Source organism: Ambystoma mexicanum, chromosome 9 (genome assembly GCF_040938575.1).
Source record: "Ambystoma mexicanum isolate Mex_15411 chromosome 9, UKY_AmexF1_1, whole genome shotgun sequence".
In the NCBI taxonomy this organism is placed as follows: domain Eukaryota; kingdom Metazoa; phylum Chordata; class Amphibia; order Caudata; family Ambystomatidae; genus Ambystoma; species Ambystoma mexicanum.
Window position 1 is genome coordinate 1,539,715,772 of NC_090931.1, and position 26,677 is coordinate 1,539,742,448.

General features: G+C 45.6%; 1 protein-coding gene across 1 annotated transcript in view; it reads left to right on the forward strand.

Annotated features, from left to right (window-relative positions):
- LOC138487577 (uncharacterized) overlaps positions 1 to 26,677 on the forward strand; it is a 306,899-nt gene that overhangs the window by 204,623 nt on the left and 75,599 nt on the right. The window contains 2 exon segments of the mRNA XM_069614050.1: positions 12,941 to 13,067; positions 21,961 to 22,056. Coding sequence (XP_069470151.1) covers positions 12,941 to 13,067; positions 21,961 to 22,056 — 223 coding nt within the window.

Consider the following 26,677-nt stretch of genomic DNA (forward strand, 5'->3'; position numbering starts at 1 on the left):
TTTACTGCCAAATACCTGTAGTCTTAAATCTTTTGCAGTGGTCCCAGAGGGAACTGCACAGGTTTCTGCCTAACACATGTAACGCTGCGTGGGGCAGAAACCTGCGTATGCCGTGGGAATGTTGCAAGGTTTGGGATTATTGGGATGATGTTATCAGTAGAATGGAGATAGTGACACATTGTAATTTTCCCAGGTTGCCAATGCTAACTGTTCTGGGTCATTTGTCATTGATTCTTATGGTTGTACAGAGCTTTAATAATGTTCAGTCCAGATAAGCCACTGCAGGAGGAATGGACGCATGGCATGGTGTTATTGTCAGCAAAGGAAACTGTATCTTTCATATGGAAAAGATCTCTATCTGACTATAATGCAATATGGGGTCCATTTCATGATGTATATGTAGGGAAAGTTTTTTTATAATCTGTGTATCTTTTGTTCTAGTTTGGATCACCGTTTACCTTTATCCCTCCCCTTATTCCCTTCCACTTTGCTTTCTTTTTCTCCCGATTGTCTATAACTCTTCTTTCTGCTATAGATGTGCTGAATTTAATATGCTTTTTTATGTTTGTATCTATTGCATCTCTAGTTCTTGTTCTTATGAGACTTTGTAATTGAAAATCTGTTAAAATATTGTTTTTAATTCAATAAAATGCATAGAAATACAGGCATCATCGTATATGGGCAAGTGTACAGTGCATACATAGACCAGCAGTAACTTCATGTAAAAATGGAAGCACAGGAATTCCAGTTGAAAGCTTCTAGCGACCATGAGAGCCCTCTTTGGATACACAATTCAGTACACTACTCCCCACAAGGCATCTTAACACCCTGCACTGTCATCCCAGCATGATACAGTAGAACTCCTATCACTCTAAATGCTCAGTATAAGCACTTTGCCACCATGCAAACCATAGCTCCATTGTCCATCCCATAGTAAAGGTCCTTGGCTTGCACTGTATTGCTAATCCCAGGGGTTGAGGAATATCGGTTTTAGATATTATACAGAGCCTCCTAAAACTCACCTGCAGAGGGAAAATGAACACAAAATTAGCAGCGTTTTCCACGGTTGTCTTACAGTATCCACATCTCTCAGAAACCTTGGGATTCTACTGGATCAAGATTTGACATAATGGAAGTTTTCAAAATTACACATACAACGATTTTAAGAATTTGGGGGTTCAGTATGTCCATGTACTACTCATAGCCCAGCAGTGACTTTCTATTCCGATATGTACGGAGGGTAGTCAAGTCAAACGTATGTACAGAGGGTAGTCAAGTCCTAGATCAGATCTTGCAAACCAGTACAATTTCTTCCTACAACTGATCTTCTGTCTTGATGACATTCCTAGTCAACGGATTGATTGCATCTGAGTTATCCTAGGCTGCACTTGGACTAATCGGTCTCAAAGATTCCCTGATGTGTACACACCAGGGAATTGTGAGAACTTTCAAAAGTTATCAACTTTGAAGAGCAGCTGCCGAGGAGGCCATCTGTGGGTTGAAATCGAACGGACCCCACCAGAGGAGAACCAAAAGATTTGACAACGAGGTTACTCAGGAAGGAAGGTTCCGGTGGGGAATGGAGATCCTGTGGCAGGCGAGCTTCAAGTCCAGTGCCCAGGAATCCAGTCTGCAGGCTGAACCCCCCCCCCCCCCGCCCCCCAAAGCACAGAAGAGTGGCACCAATGATGTGGTGCGAGTTGGATGGCCCCCAGGATGTGGAAAATGTGACTGTAGAATGGGCCACAGAAGCTCAAGAGATGAGTGTGCATAGACAAAGGTGTGGCCTCCGCATGGGTCGTGGTTATGCAGTGTCTGCACATAAAGCCCTGGTGATGGAGGAATGGGACGAACAGGGCGACATTCACTGCTACACAATCATGAACCTTTCTGTGATTCTAGCAGGGCAGTCCTGCTGTCTTGTGAGGTTTGCCTTTAACAAAACTCAGGTTGTTAAATCTTGCTATTGTGAAAACATGCAGTTATAAGGATTTGGTGAGGGAAGGCAGTGAATGGGGAGGGGGTGTTTATTTGAAACGTATGCCTTGTTTTTAACAAGGTCACTTTCCTCGTGCATTGCTGTTGTTTTTGTCAATTTAAAATATATGTTTATTTTGTGTTTGTGGTACAGATTTGGGGCAGGGGTGGTGGATGTGAGGGTGAGATGGTGGGGTTGGGTTCTAATTATAATTGTTATTTTATAACTCGCTTAATACCAGAGACCTGGTGTCTAAGTGGGAGACCGGGATTCGAACCTGTGTCACTATGCGTTGTCTTGCTTCCCGTTGTCCCCTTTGCTGTCCTCCCTCCAGGGTTAGATAGGGAGCTGGGGACGGGGGCATTAAAAAAAGAAAAAATTGACAAACTGCCACAGGGAAAAGTGCACGAGTAATGGGCAAACAAGGAAAGTTACCTCGTTAAAAATGCCTGGGGAGGAAACAAAATTATGGTTTTTGTGGATTTCAGCAAAGATGTTCTATAAAGAAGGAAAACATTTGATAAGGTGAAAGTGAAGGCACGGGAAAAAGGCTTAAAATATGATGTGGTCTATCCTGCAATTTTTAAAGTTGTGGTTGAGGGGCAGCTGCATTCATTCGGTGAATGTAAGTCAGCAGAAGCATTTTTGACGGATTTAGATCTGGATCCAATGGAGGGCACTTCATCTGATTTTAAACCTGCAAATACAAATACGAGGAAGGAAGGTCTGAGTTACATTGACTATGGTTTGGGAATCAGACTGTTTTTTTTTTCTCCTTTTGACTGTTAAGGTTTGCATTTATTTATTTCAACCACAATATCTAATTAGTTTAATATCTTTTTTGATGATTAAGATGGCTGCCACCTTTTAGCCGTTGCTTTAACTTTTTGGATTTTTTCTTTCGTAACGGAGAGGATGCGGCTTTGTATATGCATTAATTGATCTTCTAGCTTTAGAACGGAACGATTTGAAGAAAGAACCTCCCTCCTGCAACGTGTGCATCTGAACGTAATGTGGGATATGTGATCATTGCTGCTTGCTACGTTGTGGGGTGTGCAGCGATCCATGGAATCGGTGAGATGAATATGCCTGGAGGCTGCTTGCGGTCTGTTACTGAAGTGTGCCGCGGAGGTACCCCTGAAGACCTGGAGTAAGTCTGCTTACTAACGTGGTGATGGTGCGTACCTTTCGTATTGAAGTTAAAGACGCTTCAACGTCAACATCGCTACTGATGTTTACATATTGGGCCTCATTCCGAGTACGGCGCTAACCAATGGCGCTATTAACGCCTTGGTTGACGCCATACCCGGACCGGCAGCGCCTTGGTGGATGGCGGAATTACCGCCCCATTCCAAGGTTGGCGGGGCGGTAATTCCCCATTCACCAAGGCTCTTCCCCATTCCCAAATGAGCCCCCATAGGGCTCAATGGGAATGGGGAAGATGCAAATAACGGTGACCGTTCATTACGGTCACCGTTATTGGCTTGGAGGCCCCTTTGCGCCCTCGACTTTAACACCTGCTCAAAGCAGGCGTTAAGGGCGAGGGCGCAAAGGGAACTCGGAGTATGGCGGTAAGGGATTACCGCCACCGGTCTCGTTACCGGTGGCCGCTATCCCTTACCGCCATACTCGGAATGAGGCCCATTGTCTTGGAAATGATTAGACCTTGCAGTGCCGGGTTTGTATCGGGGGAAGATTCGAAAGGACAGTCATGCAGCAGGATTCAGGGTGACATACGGGTTCTCTCCGAGTCCCGCAGATGTGTCTCCTACGGAATACTAAATGTAAAACTTCTTTCATAACTTTGGGTACTGTCCAGTAATCTGACACTGCTGGGGGGGCAGCTTTTTTAGCGTAATCCAGCCCTTGGAGAGGAGAGAAACTAAAGAACGCTGCACTGTTTTTGTTAAGTGACGCCATCTAGGAGGTGGAATGCCACGGTACTATTACTACTGTGATGTGGGTGGAGGGAGAGGGGCACAGGGTCCGGCTTTATTATTTTGCAGTGTGTTGATGGACACCTACCTATGCCATAACTGAGAAGGATGATTCTCTTGGATACATCCACAGTTATTGGTTCTGTTAAAATTGACTGTAATTTCTTATTGCATGAGTATGTACTGGGGTATAGTGAAAAGGTGCACACTCTGGTAGCTAGCCCTGTCCATTTTTTGTGTGTGGTGGCACTTGGGGGCAGAATCCCATTGGCATGGTTTTAACCGGCAATGTATGGCCTCTGATACAAAAATGTTACGGTGGTAATACGGCTAAATATTTTTCATTTATTATGTGTTTGAGGGGAATCTATGGAAGAGTTGTTTGCAAACATCGGAATGCAATGAGCTGACAGCAAAGTAGTTAAAAGGGGAGTTCCTGGTGATTTGAGAGTAACCAAGAGTAGTCTCATGCTGGTGGAAGGCACTTACCATTCCATGCTCCATATGGAAAGGATATAGTGATGGCAATTAGCAAAGGCAAATGTGGACCTGAAACTGGATGGGATGCCATTGTCAATGCCATTTATGAGTTTGGCATATGAGATGCAATGACGTGCATGTGTTTAGATCGCTTGATATTGGAGAGTGGCTTTAGAACTTGAATTGTCCATTTATTTATTCTACTTGATGTTGGGGTAGAGATGTAATTCTAAACGATGCTGAACGTGATGACTCATTGGGATGTTCCCATTTAACAATTTGTTAGCAATCAATCTGTTTCATATTAGCCTTGCTAGGTTTACTTTCTCAAGTGCATGCAGCATCTGTTTTATATTTTGGTTAGGAAGTATACTTTGTTGAGTCTATATTGCAGACAAAGAATTAAAACATTAAAGTGATGATGTTTGGAATGGTACATCAGAGAAGATTCGATATGAGTGTGACTTACTGTGATTGACTGTATGTGTTGTAATTCTTGAAGGTTTATATGGAGCCCATACGAGGCAAGAAGGGCAAAATATGCTTCTATTCATACTAATTTGGATTTGCATGTCAGTGTTTTTGGCAGTGAATGTGTATACTCCCCTTATATATATTGGCGGGAGTGAACAATCTTTTATTTTGAAGGGATTGAAACTGCAAAGGTTGTAACACATATTAATGATAGTTTGGGATTTGAGTGACTTTAGGAAATATCCTGTGTGTAATAAGTGTGGGAAGAGGTTATTGATTAGAAACATGGATGAAATGGGGATTTTATAAGTGAGTGGCTACAGTTGCTGTGGATGGTTTGGTAGTTGGGAGGTTCTTGCATACACGTGGACTAGTTAGCGTGCAAGGATAGCTATCGGACATTCTTTTGATGCATATATTAATGTGCAAGAGTTCTGTACGAGGTGGTCTTGGGGAACGGTTGACATTGATAAAAGGCAGAGTTTTCCCTGGGGAAAAGGGGAAGTATCGTTTTTTGGATTCCTATGCAATATCACCATGTCTCATGCAAATGGATATGGGAAGTGTGATTTAATCTACTGGCAGCAATGATAGAGTATGGGTATGTGTTTGTGTGGGTGGTTTTTGCGATCGGCAGTAAGATATGGTCTATTGATGGATTGTATCGAACTATAACAATGGTTAATAAGAGTTTTTTTTATTTTTGGGGGGGGGGGGGTTAAATACTTAAATAGGGGTAGTTTTAAGGTATTTCTTGTTTGAAGTATGGAAAGGACTTGAAATATGATGTGTTAAATATGGTCTGGTGTGACTGGTGAGGATAGTTCGGAGTGAGGGTTTGGGTGTGCATAAATCTGCTTACTACAAGTCTGATGGTTGTTGGACTTTTGGATTGGATAAATCCTTTTATATGTTTGTTGTTTTTATGTGTGTGGTGTAATGTTTTTCGTTTTGTTTTTCTCTTATTTTTCTTTTTCTTTTCACATTACTTTCAAATCCTACTCCTGGTTGAACACTATTAACTTTGCTTCTATCTCACAATGGTTTCTGGGGATGTTTGCACACGGAGTAGGACGATTTGGCGCGGCCATTTCGACGCAGGCCGATTTGGCGCGGCTGATTGGCCGCAGAGCCTGTTTTGGCGCGCCCATTTCGGCACGGCCAGTTCGAATGAAAAGGGCGACCCTGGGAATGCAGCAAGCATCACGGGGTATCTATCCCCTGGCAACGTGCCGCCCCAGTTGGAGGTTCCCTGCGATTCCTGCACTGGCATTACTTGGAGCGCCGTGACCCGAGAGCATGATGACAACCCCCCCTCCCCCCTGCAAACCCCCTCCCCCTAGCACCTTCTCGTTGACAGCGTCACGACATGTCCAGATATTATGATGTACAGGGATGCTTAGCTCAGCTCTTTGTCCAGACCCTGCATGTCTCTGCATTCACCCCGAACAGTTCAATCTTCCCTCTGCGCCCCCTTATCCGCCCACCCTTGTCCCGCAAATTGGTCGAAAGGTGTCAACTTCTAAAGGCTGAGCATCAAAACACTCAAAGTGCCTACATTTCTCCTGCGAACTCCAAGAGGGTCAGGAGTCTAAGTTTCTATAAAAGAGATGTTTCCGGGGTGGGAGTGGGAGTGTATTCCCCCGTGCCAGAAGCAACTCCATATTCATTAAACCACAAGTGAGGATTGCCTCAATAGAAGATTATAACAACATGAAAACAGGAACTATGCACTGAATCCTAATAGGACTCCAGAAACGACACATGGAGATGTATTAATGTTTACATTTGTAAAGCATTCTTAACCTGAGGGCATCAAGGCGCTAATTATATTACATGATTTTCCCAGGATCGTATCCTTTGCTTAGGGATTGCCCCCGTGGAGACTCTAGCAGTACAAACGCAGAGGCATCACCGCTGGCACTCCTATAGCCCCGATCCTCCGGTAAGCGCAGAGAGGAGAGGAAGCGCTATGCCAGTTCACTAGCTCACTCATTCAAACAGCCCCACATTTCTCGTTCTGTGACTTTGTGAGGGTGCCCTGTAGCAGCCTTCCACACTACACATGCGGAGGGACTCACATAGCTGATACCCCAGAAGCGCCCAGAGTAGATTCAGCGTTGTGTGCGGTCATTCATTCATTCATTCATTCATTCATTCATTCACACAACCCCACTGCCCCCAGCCCTGCTACTCACATAGATACAGAGGACCCTTAAAAGACAGCAGCAGATCAGGAACGCCTCATAGAACCCCCCCAGGATGTGGGCAGGCTAGTGGGGTGCCAGTCCCAGGGGTGCTGCCACGGTCACACAAGGTCTAGTCAGCATTGCCCTTGGCATTCAGAGTCCTCCCATGCAGGGAAGTGTGGACTGAGCAGCCACTCCCCCAACTGTGCTCACTCTGCGGGCTGCCCCCCACTGTGCAGCAGGAGAGACTCTTGTGTCACAAGCTGTGTGATCCTGGTGCGCTTCCCGCTGTGTCTCAAGCAGCGCACCGCCGGGGCAGGGTGGGGGGTTGGGGCTGGTGTGCTGGCTCTCGCAGCAGTTGTTCAGGTAGGCTCTGCTCCGGTCCAGTCCCACACCTACATTTTTTTTCAAATGCAACACGGTAACATTACCTGCCAACGTACTGCATTTGAAAATAATTATTCTTTTGAATTTGGCGTGAGGGAGTTTAGACGGGGCTGCAAGGTCATCCACGTCCAAACGTCCCTCGTGCCAAATCGACAGCGCCAGAAAGGCTTCTGCGCCAAAATGGGCACGCCGATCTGGCCGCCGCGCCAAAGTTTGCGCATATTAAAGATCATTTACTTTGACAGGTAAACATTGCAGTACTTCTATAGTGGGATATTAGTCCGTTAAACTTTGTTTCTTGGAATGTGAAGGGCATTGGATGTGTGATCAAACGGCGGAAAGATTTGGCCCGAATTTGGAGGAGTGGAAGAAAAATGTCTTACTCTATACGAAGATGGAGGGAGAAGATATAATTTTGGGCGGTGATTTTAATTTAGTAATGGATAGTAATCTGGACAGGGGATCAGACTGCAGGTACAATGGTGAGAGATTTAGTGCAGAATTGAGACGGTTTGCGCCGAAGTACCATCTTGTAGACATCTGGAGGGTGCTACATCAATCAGATAGAGAATACTCCTTTTACTCATTGGTTCATAATTCATATTCACGTATAGATTCTTTCTTAATAAGTGACAAATTGGTTGATCAGACACACTGCTGTAGTATTAAGGAGAGGATTATCTCAGACCATGCGTTAATAGACCTGAACATTAGTTTGGCTAATATGGGTAGGAAAAATAACAGGTGGAGAATGCAAGTGAATGCCCTTAAAGATTCAATAATAGGTAAGGATTTAGATGATTTCATTAAGAGACATTGGGCCTCATTACACGGAATGCGGTAAGGGCACCGGTAAACCCTTACCGCCTTCCTACGGGGTCCCTTTGTAGGACCCGACCTCAATGGCTGGTTTTACCAGCCGTTAAGGAACGGGCCCGCAAAGGGACCTTGGTGCTAATTACGGTACCGCAATTAGCTCCTTCCCCATCCCCATTGAGCCCTATGGGGGCAAAAATGGGAATGGGGAAGTGCCTTGGTGAATGGGGAATTACCGCCACCGCTCACCTTGGAGTAGGGCGGTAATTCCGCCATCCACCAAGGCGGACACAGTAAAATACCGGCGGCAACCATGGCACTAATAGCGCCATGGTTACCGCATACCATGTGATGAGGCCCATTTAATGGAAAATGTTGGCACGTCAAATGTCAAGATAGTATGGGATTGTTTTAAGGCAGTGTTGAGGGGTGAAATGATTTGTAGAGCCTCGCATGGAAAAAAAAGGAAAAAAGAAAGAGTTGAGCAACTAGAAAAAGAGGTGATCGAACTACAAAAATGTTGTGCACGTACTGAATCGGAGTTCAAACAATTAAAACTGAAAACACTAGAGGAAGAGCTGAAAAATTTAGAGCAGACACGTGCAGGGAAAGGGATATTTTTTACAAAGCAATTGTTTAGGGAGTTTGGTGACAAATGGTAAGATATTGGCAAATAAGCTTAAAAGTCTAGTGACTGATGCGTGTATCTCTACCATTGAAAATGATGAAGGGGAGTCGTTTCATTGGAGTGCGGATATTTGTAAAACGTTCAGATCATATTATGAGAAGTTATATAAAGAGGACTCGCATCCTGATGATACGGATCTGCAGACTTTTTTTGATAAAGTTCATCTTACTAAATTGAGTGGGGATACAAATGCGTTACTTGAATCTATGATAGATGTGGCAGAAGTTAATGCTGCTATCCTACTGTTGAAAGATGGGAAATCGCCGGGGCCTGATGGGATCATTTCAGAATTTGATAAGAAATTTGCTGGTCAGCTGTCGCCTTTTCTATGCACGCTTTTTAATGATTTTTTAATGACTGGTACCATATGTGCAGCTATAATTATTGTTCTTCCAAAATCTGGTAAGGATCACAAAAAATGTGGGAGCTATAGACCAATTTCATTACTAAATGTGGACTTTAAGATATTTACAAGAATATGGGCAAATAGGCTTATGGTAATTATGAAGGATTTGGTGGATGAATCCCAAGTGGGATTCATCCCAGGGAGATATGGATATAACGTCAGGACGGTATTGAATGTTATTTGGAAACATTATAATAAGGATTCAAAAGGAATCATAGGGTTTTTTTGACACAAACAAAGCGTTTTATAGGGTCAATTGGCGATTTTTGGAGTATGCCTTGGTGAGGATGGGTTTTGGGCCAACGGTTATGAGCATGATTAGATGTATTCATCATGAGGTCAAGGCAAGAGTGTCTGTGAATGGTTTGCTTTTGGAGTCTCACTAAAGGAACGAGACAAGGATGCCATCTATCTCTGTTTTTATTTGATCTGGCACTTGAAGCATTAGCTGCTTATATTAGGCAATGTGAAAGAATTTAGGGATTGTGTGTTGGGAAACTTGAGGTTAAAATCTTATCCTATGCAGATGGTCCTGTTGTCCAACCCAGATGTTTTTGGGTTATTAATGAAACAGATGTTTCAGGAAGTAGGTAGGCTATCTGGACATAAAGTGAATTGGGACAAGACTGAGATTTTCCCGCTATCAAAAATACATAATAGGGAAATTCTGAATGTGTGGAATTGTAAATGGTCCCCTGAGGGCAGCCCTACAGATAAGGTGCGTATTGTTCCATTTTACGCATGCAATTCTATCCCTTGCGGAGCATTTCATTTTCTACTGTGTACTGTTTACGCTGCCTTTATTTTCATAAAAAATAATATGTTTTTTTCCACTAGATGGCACTGTAGTGCAAGCATATCAATCTTTTAACCCTCAACACTTAAGATTTCCCTAACTCAAGTAAGCTAAGAATCTGTTTGCCATTTTTTGGAGCAGTGTTCATTGTTTCTCCAGAATGACTGCTAGAGGAAGCTGCGTGTTTGTGTTATGAATGCTGACTATGAGTATTGATTTTGGGTGTTATTTTCACTTTTTAACCGACTTGCAATGATACTTCGAAGATCTGAGGAACTTGCAACTCTTGGATGTTTTCATAAATCATCCCCAGCATTGTGTCCTAGTTGGGATGATGAATGGCCAACACTGTGGGGCTCCCGAGGGCAACGATGTGTCGGGTGGCCTTGACCATTTCCTCTTTTGCTTACCCTTGTACAGTGGAGGAGTTTCCAGTCTGCTGACTCCTCGTTGGGGACTTTGCATGTGGTCATGTTGCGTTATTATGCAATTTGTTTTTTGTAAGTGAACTCTATAAGATGGCATTACTGTCTGTAGGCCTTGAAATCCAATCTATTTGTACTGAGTAAATCCTGGAAGGTATGTGGTCAAATTTGCAGAGTGGATTAAAATCCCTGCTTCACTGTTCAGCCAAGGTTTGTGATCCTGGTCCCCTGCTCCCCCCACAGTCCTCCCTACCCCCACAGTCCCCCCTCCCCCATCTGTCCCGCCATCCCACTCCCACCTTTTTGGATGCATCCAGAGTACCACTAGTTCCTTTTTTTCCACTTCTTCCACTGCTTTCACCCCCCCTGATGTGATTATTGATTATGGGCTGAATTGGCTGTGATGCGTCGTGTTATGCCAGAGATGCAGATTCTTGACTGCCTAGGAAGAAACCTATCGGGCAATCAAGACTGCTCACCTGGGATTCCTAAATGAGCAGTAATGTAAGCAAGTTCTGTACTGCTAACACTTGCGTACTCACTCTCTCTCTGCAGGCAATACATTAGTCTCAATCTATAGTAGTTTCTAGGCTCCAGAATTTTGAAAATGAAGCTGTATATGTAGCATGTACTTACAAGTTATTTTATGGCGGAATAATTTCCACAAGTGTAATAAAATGGTTAAAGGCAAGCCAGACACCTTTTGATCTACAACTCCTTTGGTCTACGGGTCGGATTTTACGTATGTATTGGGTCTATGTTGGATATGTTTTACTCTCTTGCAGAGCAGAAAACAAATTTTTACTCTCTTGGAATTGCATTTACTCTCTAATTTGAAAAATCATGCATAAAATACTCCAACCTCAAAATCTTATCTTGAGCACTGCCTGAGGGTGTTAAATATCTTGGTATTTATGTTATTGGTGAGCTAAACAAAATTGTGCAGAACAACATTAATGGGGTATTAGACAAAATGTCTTACTTTATACGAAGAAGGGAAAGATATAAACTTTCTTCATGGGCGAAAATCAACGCCATTAAGATGGACTTATTACCAAACGTACTGTATATTATTCAGTCGATTCCATTTTTGATAAGTAAAAAGTAGATTATGCGGGTTGATAAGGTTTCTCAAAGTTTTTTGTGTGGTTTGGATAAAAGACCACGAATCCCATGGTATATTTTGATGCAGAAGGTTGATGAGGGGGGGATTTGGTTATCCAGACTTACATAAATACTGTAAGGCGTTTTTGCTTAAAGGCTCTTATTATTGTAGAGATGATGATGATTTTAATGGACCTCTTTGGTTGCGTATGGAAAAAGATATCTGCAGTTAGTATCATTTAAAAAGCCTCTATACTATGGGGAAAAGGAGCGGACTTAAATCTACCTATGATCAGACAGAAGATAATAGGTAGAGCATACTGGACGCCAGTTCAGATGTATAAATTGAATTTACAGACGGATGATTTATGCTGGGTGTGTGGGACAGACAGGGGTACCTTGTTATACCTTTTTTGGAGTTGTTCGAGAGTTCGTAACTTTTTGGAATGAAGTGATTGATAGAGTTGAATTGACGCTAAAAGTAATTTTACAGAGAACAGCAGTTAATATAATCCTTCTTCTACATAGGGGTAGGTGTACAGATTCTATGAAATATAACAATTGGATTGATAAAGCTCTGTTAGTTGCGATGAGACTGATTCTTCGGGTTTGGAAAACCAGGAAGAAGCCCTCAGTGGAGGACTGGTTAATGGAGTTGCAGACCCTGTCCACTTATGAAAAAATGTCATTCGAGGCGAGGGAGAAGGAGGAGGAATACATTTCGATGTGGGGGCCATTCAATGCCTTATATGGCTGAATATCTAAGGTGTGGTTAATATTGAGGTGTGGGATTTTTTTTTAAAAAAAGTTATCTTTTTCTCTCTTCTCTTCCCTCTTTCTCTTTTCTTTCTACTTTTTTTATATCTTTCTTCTTTGCTCCCTTTCTTAGTGTATTGGTTTGGTGTTGGTCTATGTGGAGTCTTGTGTCTCTGTATAACTTCTGATAGGAGGGGTGGTTATATTTGTTTTGAAAATGTTGTTTACATACACTGAAAGTGATTTAGTGTGTCTAACGGGGGTGTGTTGGATTGTAATATTTGCTTTGAATTATATACTTATTGAAATGTAGTTAAACAAAGTGTTTATGCTTCTACTAAAAACCTGTGTATCATATCGATATGAATTGTATTTGTTGACATGCTAATAAATGGATGTTTAAAAAAAATACATACAACCATTTGAAATTAACAGACATTCATTGAATACTGTATCACACTGAATGGAATTAGTAAATAATTGATGTCACATGTTCTGTTCCAGGGGCAGGTCACCTTCCATGACACTCCTGCCTGTTTTGCTGGAGAGGAGTGGAAGAGGTTGAAGGAGTGGCAGAAGGAACTGTACAGGAATGTGATGAAGGAAATCCACCAAGCTCTGCTCTCACTGGGTAAAGTTACACCCCTGATCTTTAACAGGTGGCTTTAGAGTCAATGAAAGGGGTGCCTTCTTATCTCAGACTCTCCTAAGGATGCTCTCCTGTTGTTCTGTGTTTTGATCAATGTATTTTACATCATTCTAGGTTTGCCTAATCCTCCTGAATTGTATTGTATTGTATTTATTTATATAGCGCCCCAAGCCCTTGGGCCCCTGGGCACATTTCTTAAATAGTTACATAGGCATCATACATTTTGCATGAAACAGTTACAATATATACTATACTATAGATTTTATAGATTGTCTGAGGGGTCTTTTGGCTTTATTTATTTCCCAATCATAAGTATTGTGCTTTCCATGCGACATATTCCATCTTTCACTGTTGCTGCAATACTTCTGTTTACGGGTACAGACTTCTTTAATTTTATCCACCAGATTTTCAAATTTACCAATTGTTTCATTTGCGCCTTCATCTAAATTGTTCTCCAATTGGTCTGCAAATGCTTTCAATTCCTTTACTGCAATAACATTGGCTTTTTCTAATTTGTGGGGGTTCCAGATTATCTGATTAGCAGCATTATCTACCTCAATATTGACGCCCAGGTGATTGTTGTCTCTCCCTTAGGATATTCCAGCATCACATATAGTGGTAGATGGTCACTTTCCTCTCGGCATCCAATCTCCATATCAAGAACCAATTGATTAGCCTTTTAATTCACTATAATGTAATCTATCGTGGATAGGCTGCCTCCCCCCACCCGGGTCGCACTCTGTTTGGCATCCCCTTTGGTTAATTAAATGATGTTTCAAAATCAAGTTTGCCCATGGTCTCCCATATCTATTGGGGAAACCATTTTCTATAGGCCCTGAACCTCTCTTGGGGTCCATTGTCTTCAGGAAGAATAATCCTAGCATTAAAGTCTGCGGCTATTATAACAGGTACCTCAGGCTCACATTCTTTTAATATTTTTTATATTCTAGCCAGGTTGGCTTTATTATTTGTTCCATTGGGCGGGTTTTATATGTTTATCACCATTATACGCGGGAATTGAGGAAGGGTGGGGTTACCCATCACAGCTAACGCCATGGGGGTCATTACAAGTTAGGAGGTAACCAATGCCGGCATTAGCGGGATGGCTACCCCTTTACCGGGTACCGGGTCCGGGTTCCTTGAATGAGGAATTACTGGGCCATTCCGACCTTGGAGGGCCCAGTAATTCCTCATTCAAAGAACCCATCCCCATTCCCATTCGAGCCCCCATAGGGCTCAATGGGAATGGGGAGGGTGCTAACAACGGGCCTGTTAATAACGGGCCCGTTGTTAGCACCTTGGTCTGCTAACAGGACCCGCTAAGGGCACCTGGTAAAACCAGGCATCCTTATCGGGTTCCCGCGAGCAGACTCATAATGGGGCGGTAAGGGGTTGACGTCTCCAGCACCTTTACCAGCGCTGTCAACCCCTTACCGCCAAACTCGTAATGACCCCCCCCATGTCTGTTGACCAGCTGGATTTGTCTCCAGACCATGGATGTTTCATGGCTGTTAATAAACCACCTTTGGGCGTCCTCGCTTACCTTTCACTGCTAAACTCTGTAGGCAGCCCCTCCATCTATATCACATTGTTCCTATAGCCATGTTTCCTGTAGTGCTAAGATGCAATAGCTATGTAGATTAGCCAACAACCTGTCCCCACTTTCATAATGCCGTTTGCCACGGGTGTTCCAGGCAATTATCATGTTCAATTCATCAGGGACGTTAGTCAAATTGGATTTAAATTCCAATGGTAGCCACTCAATCTTGTCTTAGTTTCAAAAAAATGTTTTAAACCACTTTTCCTATTATTGAATTGTAAAAGGAGCACAGCATAGTTAACTTGACTGCTAGAAAACGCCTAATTCGAGAAGATGTTTGCACTTAAAGCTGCTATTTGGTCCTTGCTAATCCGTAATCTGTTTGCTCCTTGGTTGATTGCTTAGTTCTCTGAATAACTGATTAGTGATTGACTGGTTTTCATGTGCCAGGTTAACTTCAGCGTGTTATGATCACTACTGGTTAGTTTTATTGGTGATAACTGGACCATTCTGCACAGCAGGTTTCGTGAGGACCAAATATAGTCTAAGGTTTTGTGACTGTGCTTCCGATGCCATGTATGGGCAGCAGGAATATCGCCCCTAGTGGTGCCGTTTAACATTGCACAATTCCTGCTTTTTGTCCACCGTTGCCCCTGGTCTGACTTGATTGGGCTGATTTGCCTTAGTAGTTCTTAATTGCCTATTGACAAACCAGGAGTAATTCAGGTCACCACCGATGATAATTGTGGGATCGCTATATTCAAGCATACATTCGTCTACTACGGTGGTCACCGAATTGATACACTTCCTAGAAGATATCATCACTGGATTCCAGTAGGTGTTTACTATGAGTATCTGATGACTCATGATTGCATTTGGATCCATGCTTTGCAGCATTGTGGCTTGCACGAACACATTTGGATTTTCAGATTTAACCACTTTCCAGCTATTATTGTTCTTTAACATAGTCACTAAGCCGGAAAAAACTCACTGCATCAAAATACCCAGGTTCAATCTACAAAGGGCAGGAGGCAATATCTGTCCAGTCTTAGCTGCCAAAAGCTGGAACGCTCTCCCCATGTCACTAAGATGTGAACCCTTCTATCACTGGTTCAGAAAAAAATGCAAAGCTATGGCTACAGGATCAAGAAAGTAGCCCCCCATGACTCTGCATTGGAACTACTCTACGTTGGCACTGTAATTATTGTATATAACCTTCTATTATGTATTTCGTGCAAATATGCAAAGCCACTGTATGCAACCTCACTGCTAGTATGCACCCTTTGTAAAAAGAATCATAAATGTATGTAATTTTGTAACTTGTAAGACAAGTTCCCAGATGCCCCAGGGCTTGGTGCGCTCTACAGATAAACAAACTAAACTAAACTTCCTCCTTTGTGACTCTCTATTCTGCCCCTCATCCTCTCCTCTTCACCTCTTTCTCTCTGCTCTCACTCCTCTCCACCACCTCTTCTATGATCTTGCCCCACTTCCTCCTTTGTGACTCTCTATTCTGCCCCTCATCCTCTCCTCTTCACCTCTTTCTCTCTGCTCTCACTCCTCTCCACCACCTCTTCTATGATCTTGCCCCACTTCCTCCTTTGTGACTCTCTATTCTGCCCCTCATCCTCTCCTCTTCACCTCTTTCTCTCTGCTCTCACTCCTCTCCACCACCTCTTCTATGATCTTGCCCCACTTCCTCCTTTGCGAATCTCTATTCTGCCCCTCATCCTCTCCTCTCCACCTCTTTCTCTCTGCTCTCACTCCTCTCCACCACCTCTTCTATGATCTTGCCCCACTTCCTCCTTTGTGACTCTCTATTCTGCCCCTCATCCTCTCCTCTCCACCTCTTTCTCTCTGCTCTCACTCCTCTCCACCACCTCTTCTATGATCTTGCCCCACTTCCTCCTTTGTGACTCTCTATTCTGCCCCTCATCCTCTCCTCTCCACCCCTTTCTCTCTGCTCTCACTCCTCTCCACCACCTCTTCTATGATCTTGCCCCACTTCCTCCTTTGTGACTCTCTATTCTGCCCCTCATCCTCTCCTCTTCACCTCTTTCTCTCTGCTCTCACTCCTCTCCACCACCTCTTCTATGATCTTGCCCCACTTCCTCCTTTGTGACTCTCTATTCTGCCCCTCATCCTCTCCTCTTCACCTCTTTCTCTCTGCTCTCACTCCTCTCCACCACCTCTTCTATGATCTTGCCCCACGTCCTCCTTTGTGACTCTCTATTCTGCCCCTCATCCTCTCCTCTTCACCTCTTTCTCTCTGCTCTCACTCCTCTCCACCACCTCTTCTATGATCTTGCCCCACTTCCTCCTTTGTGACTCTCTATTCTGCCCCTCATCCTCTCCTCTTCACCTCTTTCTCTCTGCTCTCACTCCTCTCCACCACCTCTTCTATGATCTTGCCCCACTTCCTCCTTTGTGACTCTCTATTCTGCCCCTCATCCTCTCCTCTTCACCTCTTTCTCTCTGCTCTCACTCCTCTCCACCACCTCTTCTATGATCTTGCCCCACTTCCTCCTTTGTGACTCTCTATTCTGCCCCTCATCCTCTCCTCTTCACCTCTTTCTCTCTGCTCTCACTCCTCTCCACCACCTCTTCTATGATCTTGCCCCACTTCCTCCTTTGTGACTCTCTATTCTGCCCCTCATCCTCTCCTCTTCACCTCTTTCTCTCTGCTCTCACTCCTCTCCACCACCTCTTCTATGATCTTGCCCCACTTCCTCCTTTGTGACTCTCTATTCTGCCCCTCATCCTCTCCTCTTCACCTCTTTCTCTCTGCTCTCACTCCTCTCCACCACCTCTTCTATGATCTTGCCCCACTTCCTCCTTTGTGACTCTCTATTCTGCCCCTCATCCTCTCCTCTTCACCTCTTTCTCTCTGCTCTCACTCCTCTCCACCACCTCTTCTATGATCTTGCCCCACTTCCTCCTTTGCGACTCTCTATTCTGCCCCTCATCCTCTCCTCTTCACCTCTTTCTCTCTGCTCTCACTCTTCTCCACCACCTCTTCTATGATCTTGCCCCACTTCCTCCTTTGCGACTCTCTATTCTGCCCCTCATCCTCTCCTCTCCACCTCTTTCTCTCTGCTCTCACTCCTCTCCACCACCTCTTCTATGATCTTGCTCCACTTCCTCCTGGAGATGTCTTCTTGGTCCATAGGAAAGACTCCCTTCCCTTGGACAAAAGTCAGTTCTTGTCTCAGTAAGACTTTCCCATTGTGGTTTCAGCCTCTCCTTTGCTGCTTGGGAAGTGTCTCGCTTTCCCATGCCTTTCTCATGCTTACAGCATAGTTCATTAGGGACCCAGACCATGTTCGGAAGCTTTGGCTGCCTCTTGCCAGGTACTGCACAGAAGAACAGTAGCCTGGATGCACTCCCCAAGCTGTAGTGGGTCCCTGACCCTGGTGTTCGGACCTGGTTGCCTCTCGCCAGGTACTGCACAGAAGAACAGTAGCCTGGATGCACTCCCCAAGCTGTAGTGTGTCTCTGATTCTGGTGTGCCGACCTGGTTCCCTCTCGCCAGGTACTGCGCAGAAGAAGAGTAGCCTGGATGCACTCCCCAAGCTGTAGTGGGTCCCTGACCCTGGTGTTCGGACCTGGTTGCCTCTCGCCAGGTACTCTGCTGAATAACAGTAGCCTGGATGCACTCCCCAAGCTGTAGTGGGTCTCTGATTCTGGTGTTCAGACCTGGTTGCCTCTCACCAGGTACTGTGCTGAATAACAGTAGCCTGGATGCACTCCCCAAGCTGTAGTGGGTCCCTGACTCTGGTGTGCAGACCTGGTTCCCTCTCGCCAAGTACTGCGCAGAAGAAGAGTAGCCTGGGTGCACTCCCCAAGCTGTAGTGGGTCCCTGACCCTGGTGTTCGGACCTGGTTGCCTCTCGCCAGGTACTGTGCTGAATAACAGTAGCCTGGATGCACTCCCCAAGCTGTAGTGGGTCTCCGATTCTGGTGTTCAGACCTGGTTCCCTCTCGCCAGGTACTGTGCTGAATAACAGTAGCCTGGATGCACTCCCCAAGCTGTAGTGGGTCCCTGACTCTGGTGGGCAGACCTGGTTGCCTCTCGCCAGGTACTGCAACGCAGACGAGTAGCCTGGATGCACTTCCCAAGTTGTAGTGGGTCTCTGATTCTGGTGTGCAGACCTGGTTGCCTCTCGCCAGGTGCTGCAATGCAGAACAGTAGCCTGGATGCACTCCCCAAGCTGTAGTGGGTCCCTGACTCTGGTGTGCAGACCTGGTTGCCTCTCGCCAGGTACTGCAACGCAGAAGAGTAGCCTGGATGCACTCCCCAAGCTGTAGTGGGTCCCTGATTCTGGTGTGCAGACCTGGTTCCCTCTCGCCAGGTACTGCAATGAATAACAGTAGCCTGGATGCACTCCCCTAGCTGTAGTGGGTACCTGACTCTGGTGTGCAGACCTGGTTCCCTCTCGCCAGGTACTGCAATGAATAACAGTAGCCTGGATGCACTCCCCAAGCTGTAGTGTGTCTCTGACTCTGGTGTGCAGACCTGGTTCCCTCTCGCCAGGTACTGCAATGAATAACAGTAGCCTGGATGCACTCCCCAAGCTGTAGTGGGTACCTGACTCTGGTGTTCAGACCTGGTTGCCTCTCGCCAGGTACTGCGCTGAATAACAGTAGCCTGGATGCACTCCCCAAGCTGTAGTGGGTCCCTCACTCTGGTGTTCAGACCTGGTTGCCTTTCACCAGGTACTGCGCTGATGAACAGTAGCCTGATGCACACCCCAAGCTGTAGTGGATCCCTGACTCTGGTGTGCAGACCTGGGCCCCTCTCACCAGCTACTGCAATGCAGAAGAGTGGCCTGGATGCACTTCCCAGGTTGTAGTGGGGGTCATGCAGACTTGGGTCTCTAACCTGCCAAGTATTGCATAAACTGTCCCTTAACTTCCAAATCTCTTCATTTAGGTGCGGGTCCCAGACTTGCAATTCCAGCTTTAGTTTTCCATTCTGTGGGCTAGGTTCACTCTCCTACCAAGCCTTGGCACAAGTCCATGTACGTCTTTGCTTTTCTCCCACTGCCTTAGTCTTCCAGACCCTATTTTCCTAGCCATCCGATCTGTGTGACCACCTCTTCAGCCTACATCGCCTTCTCGGCTAGCCATGTAACCTGTGGTGTGGTTTGCACAAGTGTCGGGTCCCTTGAGGTAGTTGGGCTTGTTTGCTGGGTTCCGGTAACTTTCTGGAGCTTCCCTTGCTCTGTGGCAGCTCCAGTCTTCTTTCCTTCTTGAACAGCGTGATCTTGCGCAATCACACTTCCTGGGTCTCTGGGCCAGCCCAGAATCTTAGTCTGCCTGCGGGCGTGTGGTCCTCACGTCCTGGACCGTCCACAGACTCTCTCTCCCTTATCTAGACATCCGCAAGCACCCACATGCACGTTTGGATCACCCTGGTGCTCGCGCTTCCTCCAAGGAGGGCTTGACAACGTGTAAAATTCCTTTCCAGTTTTTATCCTGTTTCTTTCAATCAATTGACGCGAACCACTAGACTGTGAAAGTGGTTTGAATGCTTAATCGGTATTGCTCTGCACTTGCTACTCGCCTCAGTATTAAGTAAATGTTGATGTGGTAACTCAGTAAGAATCTTCCTCGTATCAGTACTCTCTACTTGGACTGCTTTAAAAAAGGAGATAAGATATGAAATAGGAAATGAAGGTAGGATTGAAGAGGAAGGAGGTGAAAGAAAGGTGGGGTACGTGTGGGAAGGGATTCGGTTATATGTGATCTTCCCGACCACAATTACAGAGTGGTCAATTTCATTGCGGACAAAACACAGAAAAACAAAGATTTAATTTTTTATTTTTTTATTTGGGGTTGGGGAGCCCAAACCGCTCTCTTCTTTTTTTTCTTTACCTTTTAACACCACCCCAACCACATCCCGACCCATTTTAGCCCCTTATCCCACTACCCTTTATTTATTTAATTTGCCCTGTTTTTCGGTGTTATTGTCCGTTCTGAAATTTACCTCTCTGTTTTGATGCTATAAAATGACTGTATACCAATTGATTCTAGGGTCCTGTGATTGGTGGGAATACTACATTCTCTTGATGTGGCCATCACTGGTCCCAAAGGGTTTTCCCCCTCCCATGAGATCGACCCACTGAGTACCACTGCCAGGGGGACTACTGGGTAGCGGCCTCACCACCCCGGCCTCTTGGGAAGAAGGGCCCCCCCTTCGGTTGCAGTGACGACATCCTGTGATTCGTCACACCATCATTACATGTTGTGCTCAGGGTCAGGTTTGTCAGGGGTGTGAAAGTCTGCAGTTTAGTTCAGACCTGCGTGTACTACCAATTCCCCATGTGATTTGTGTTGGACGAGGACCGTCCCATAGCGCCGCTTCCTGAGGTTACAAAGTGTATGTCCGCCATCTTTGAAGCAGTCTGACAGCTGACCTTATTCAGACAACCATCCCAAAAGCCCAACTGATGTTCCTTTAGGAATCTCTGCATGGTATCATTCAAATCGCCTGGTAATTGGGGTACCCTATGAATGGGTATATGCGGCTGGGCCCATGGCATGCTATGGAAGTGGTACCTGCTACTCCTCTCTTTCCGTTTTATGCTTTTTCCAAGCATTTGTGTGGCTCTTGTGTCAGGGACTTCCTGTACACACAAGGTTATGGATGGGATGGTGGATGTGAACGTGGACCTAGGTTCCGAAGCTTACCCCAATCCCATCCCCTAGCCTCAGGCATGTGACTTGCTCATAAAGGGCAGGAGACGTTTCTTTTAAACAATCGCGCTGTGGTTGAGTTAAGTTAATTGATTTATTAAATGTACTAAATAACGCACATATACCTCTAGTGGGGGGGGGGGCACTAGTAATCAGCTATGTGTGAAAGGTAGAGAGGGATGAACGGGAAGATTATTCCAGTTTTAGCCGCTTGACCGTCAATCGTCTGTTCCCAGCTGCTGCAAGATGAATCCAGTGGATGCAGGGTAGGAGCTGGCTGCTGCTCCTTAGCCATCTCTGAGGATGCAGGGTAGGAGCTGGCTACCGCTCCTTAGCCATCTCTGGGGATGCAGGGGAGGAGCTGGCTACCGCTCCTTAGCCATCTCTGGGGATGCAGGGGAGGAGCTGGCTACCGCTCCTTAGCCATCTCTGAGGTTGGTTTCTTGAACATGTGGCCATGGGATATTTGGGAGCCAAATTATTCTGGCACTTAAAAATCATTTGTGCTTGGACATTCAGCCAATGGGAGGTTCTGGTGTCCAGCTTATACCAGCTGGTAAATAACAGATTGTTCTCTTTTCTTATGCAGGGGTCATGAGATTAATAATTAACATGTGTGTTTTCTTTTATAAACCAGGTCCACTTATTGTCACTACTGTCTTTTCATTAAGAAACCAAGAGGAGGAAGACCTGAGCCACACGGACAGCCAGGAGGTGGCGAACAGAATTCATGGTATTAATCTCTTTATTTAAAGATTTAAAGTCTATGCACGCATTTGGCAAGGGGAGCGGTGAAGGAGGAGAGGGTGAGGGTGATGCAATACCTTTCCTGTGGGCAAGTAAAAGGCGGGAGGTTGCATTTTGGAAGTGTTGCATTTGAAGGGTCAGTTTGGTCAAGAGGCTGAGGGAAGCAGTTTTTCCATTATTGAGTCAAGTGGAAATGAAAGCACAGATGATGGACACCTTGTTCTGGAAAAAGAGGGGTTGAAGGATGTTCTTGACGGTGCTTAGGAAGAAGAAACCGGGGTGGATCACAGCTTTGACTAGGCGTACAACAGATGATACCCCAACTTTTGACTGAATATGATGGGGAAGAGCAGGTCGAGGAGATGGAGGGCCAGAGTTAGAGGTGGGCTGGTGGGAGTTTTGATATCCAGAACATCTGTCATGTCCTTGTTGAATTTAAGTCTGGATCTTGCATACAGTCATGGAGAGCTGGCATGCAACAAAAGAGTCATTTCTCTGGAGCTAATCCATTCTGAGAAAGTTTTGGGTGTCCTCAGTATAAAACCAGAACGTAGTGCCAAAGTAATGAACCAGAGACGCCATGAAACAAGCATGGGCACTGAAGAGGAGAGGAAGGAGAGACCCCTTGGGAACTTCACAGGTGGGGGTGGAGCAGGTGAGGCCTGGATTTGTTAAGTGGGGTGGGCAATGATCGAGAATCTGTCCCAGAGGAAAGATTCAATCCAGGAGAGTGCAAGGCTTTGGAGCACAGTCTAGAAATGAGGATGGCATTATCAGCCGTGCTGAACGCCACTCTGAATAAAACAAAATGAAGGCACTGGCATCTGCAATGCGACTCATGTTATGCAAGACCGAAGAGATAACAAACTCTGTTCTACAGTTGGAGAAGAGGCTGGACTAGTTGTTGTTGTTGTTGTTTTTGTAGACGTGGTTAGCTTCAAAGAATGATTCAAGTTAATGGGTAATGTTCCTCTATAGGACATTTGCCAGGTAGTGGAAGTTGGAGATTAGCCCATTTTTTTGCGGGGGTTAAAACCTAGATGTGGGGTCGGGGGGGAGGAGCAGTTCTACAATTCCAGGTGCATCAATTGTACATGTCTTCAATCGCGCAGTCCTAGGGGTGCATCGCCATGTTCTTCCTTCCTCCTGCTCATCCGCGGGTATGATGAGTTGAGCAGGAGGCATCCGTGTTGCGGGCCAGTAAGGGCAGCCATTTAGAAGATGGAAGGAGAGGCAATCATCAAGCGTAGTGTGGTGAATATGAGGATGTCATCACTCCTTTCCCAGAGGTGGCCTCTCCCTATGTGACCAGGGGACGGCAGCCGCTACCTGACCCTGACCCGGGGGGCGGCTATATGAGGGAGGCACACCTGGGGGGAGCTGAACCTCTGGGAGATTACAAGACACCGTTGGAGGAAATCCCATTCCTCTATTCCACATGCCCTAATGGCCTACAGTGACCCACTCCCTCAACCTCTTATTAGATCTACTTTTAGTGCTCCCCAACATCCCACACATAATATGCTAACATCTGGGACGAGAAAGGAGTAGCAAGGCTAACTCCCAATGAGGATCAGTATTTGCCACCTCAACGTCATTCAAGGAACAGTCTTGTAACAACTGAGATGGGAAAGAGCATTGGAGCAATGAGCAAGACCATGACCAGTAAACCAACGCAATAGTCTAGTCTTTAGAAACTATGCAATCATGCTGGGAAGTTTACAGCAGCATAAGCTGCAGCTGACGGTGAGAAGGAGAGGAGAGAACTGCACACGCTGGGCTGCACTGTGACCTGGGCCGACGGTAAGACCCACACTGAAGGGAATCATGCCGTAGGAGATGGTGTGGAAGCGAGCCCAAACATGGTAGAGAAAAGCCCGAGTGCAGACGGTTCACCTCCCGAGTATAGAAGGCAGCGCCAACTGCGCACTGTAAAAAGCAAAACAGCAAGCATGCAGCAGCTGTCAGGTCTCATGACTAATGAGCAACTTGAGAACACCCAGAGTGATGGACCGGAACTCGATAAGCAAACAGTAAGCCCAGGGAAGACAGACTAGTTACCTTGTTGCCTGCAAGTGTATATCGCTCCGTAAGAATAACGCAGAAGGACGGGAACCAAATTGAGGGCTCAAAGAGAGCAACCGGTAAGCCCGGGGAAGACAACCTAGTTACCGGGTTGCCTGCAAGTGAATACCACTCCGTAAGAATAACGCAGAAGGACGGGAACCACAGCGAGGGATCACAGTGAGCAACCGGTAAGCCCAGGGAATACAGATAGGTTACTGGGTTGCCTAACAGAATGTACTGTGTGTAGCCGGTCAGATAGCACAGCAAATGTCAGGAGAGCGCCCGCTTTGACATCCGTGCAGAGCCTGCCGACGCAGGTTCGAATCCCGGCAAGGCCAAACTCAGCCTTTCATCCTTCCGAGGTCAATAAATGATCACCATACACCGTGGGCAATAATGTGCAGCGCTCAGATGCCTGAGGGTTCGTAACGAATTGCGAATTATTATTATTATTATTATTATTATTATTACCACTTCATACGAATGAAGAAGTTAACGTGTTTGTGAAGCAAACTATGAGCGGGGTATTAAACCCATATCTCAAGGACCATGTCAAAGGGGCTTGTGGTTAGAGACGTGCCCACAAAGCCAAAGGGAGAAAAGTATACAAGAAGCAGGAGTACAAGGAGTCCTGCAACAAGGATAGGCAACAGAGGCCGTGAACAGAAAGGGGCAGGGAGTACAAGTAAAACATACACGTTAGGTTCCCTCTTGGCGTGTACACAGAATGGGGGAAGAGTTTCCCACAGAACCAGAGAAACTCTAGCCTTCTAAGCTGGTTACTATTACAGGGCCCCACTCTGAATGCTCATGTTAAGGAGTAGCAGTAGTGAGTGAATGTGTCTGGACCCTAAAGCACGAACAAGGTAACCATACTCACAAGACGGAAGCCTGCACGGGTCCAGCAGGAACTGAACAATGCCTGCCTCCTGAAACAGGAACCAGCACACCGTTTACAATGGCACAAGGTACAATACTGAAACGCGACAAAGGAAAGGGGCAGAGATTGCCTGCTGGAAACCCAGCTGCCAAACTCTGAACAAAGGAATTACACAAGCAAGTGAGGACAAGAACAGTAACAGAAATATCCATGGGAAAAAAAGGAAGTCCAAGCGGGCAAGGTTCAGGACAGAGAACCGGAAGAAAGAAGAAAAGCAAGAACACTAGAATGTAAGTGCAGGGGTGAGGAGACTGGAAACTGCAGACTGGTAACAAGGAACAGTAACTCTGGACTGGAAAAACAATGGTAGGACTGCAGAGGGAAAACAAGGAACTGTAACTCTGGAGTGGGATAACAATGGTAGGACTGCAGATTGATGGTATGGGCAATGGGCACAGAAAAAGTAACCAAGATAATTAGTGTTAGGGAGCAAGGGGCTGTAGACAGGGAACATAGGACTGCAAGCAGGGGAGCAGGGCTGCAGTATAGGAAGCACAGAGGTGCAGTGGTGTGAAGGCAGAGTAGCAGGGCTGCAAGGCAGGGAGCACAGGGCTCTGGAACAGGAGCAGGTTCAGGAAACCACAGGACACAGCAGAAATCCAAGGATCAAAACAACAAAGGGCTGGTAAAAAGCTCAATGCAAGAGCCCTGTGCTCCTGCAGGCAGCTGCTTAAATACTGAGCCGCCCTGTGCTGAAGCATGCTAATTAGCAGCACCTGGAGCAGCACACCTGAAGGTAATTGGCCTCCTCCCGCTCTGGTCCTGGGGAAGTGAAAGTCACAATGATCTCTAAGGCTTCTCGGGATTGTAGTTCTAAGACTGCTGCATAGGAATAACCAGGGAATGGAAACTGCCACAAGGTGCATTATGGGACATATAGTTTGTGAAATGAAATAAGGAAGTTCCAAAGTCTTGCAAACGGAAAGTTAAGACAAAAGTATGAATGGGTATTGTCCAGGGAGGATTATAGAGATGAATGAGTCCCAGATAGTCCACAATGGGTGCCAATTGGTGCACCAGTTGCACAGTCGTGAAAGACAAGACCGAAGTAAGAGAGAATCCTCTTAGAAAAGGGCAAAGAAACCTTTGATGAAAGAGGAAGAGAATATTCAAAAGAACTGTGCCAGACCAGATTGGATAAGCCAAAAGTGGGCTAATGTTGTTTCATGGATTATAAGGAAAAGTCATAGCATAAAAGTCCTGGCAGGAGAGTATACCAGGGGAAGCTGAATGTTTGTTTAATACATTTCTGGCAGGGGGGTGCTATTGCGCATGGCTGAAAATGGCTGCCTGATTTGGAAGCTCCACAGCTCGGGAACGTCAACACCACATGAGCCCATCCTAGTGGGTGTGAATCACCAGCCTTCGGGCGATATATATTTTTTTTAAAAAAAAAGGTTTTTATTATTTTTAAAACAAACAAACAATACAAACCAAACTGGCAGCGTTATTTGCAACAAAACACATGAACATCAATTAGTCAAGACCACTGCTCCACCAATCCCCCCCCCCCCTCAAGAGCTTGTTTGTTCTTCTCATTCCGTATTTGCTGCGTGTGGCAGGGTATCGCCTTCTTCTGAGACTGCAGAATCCGTTATTG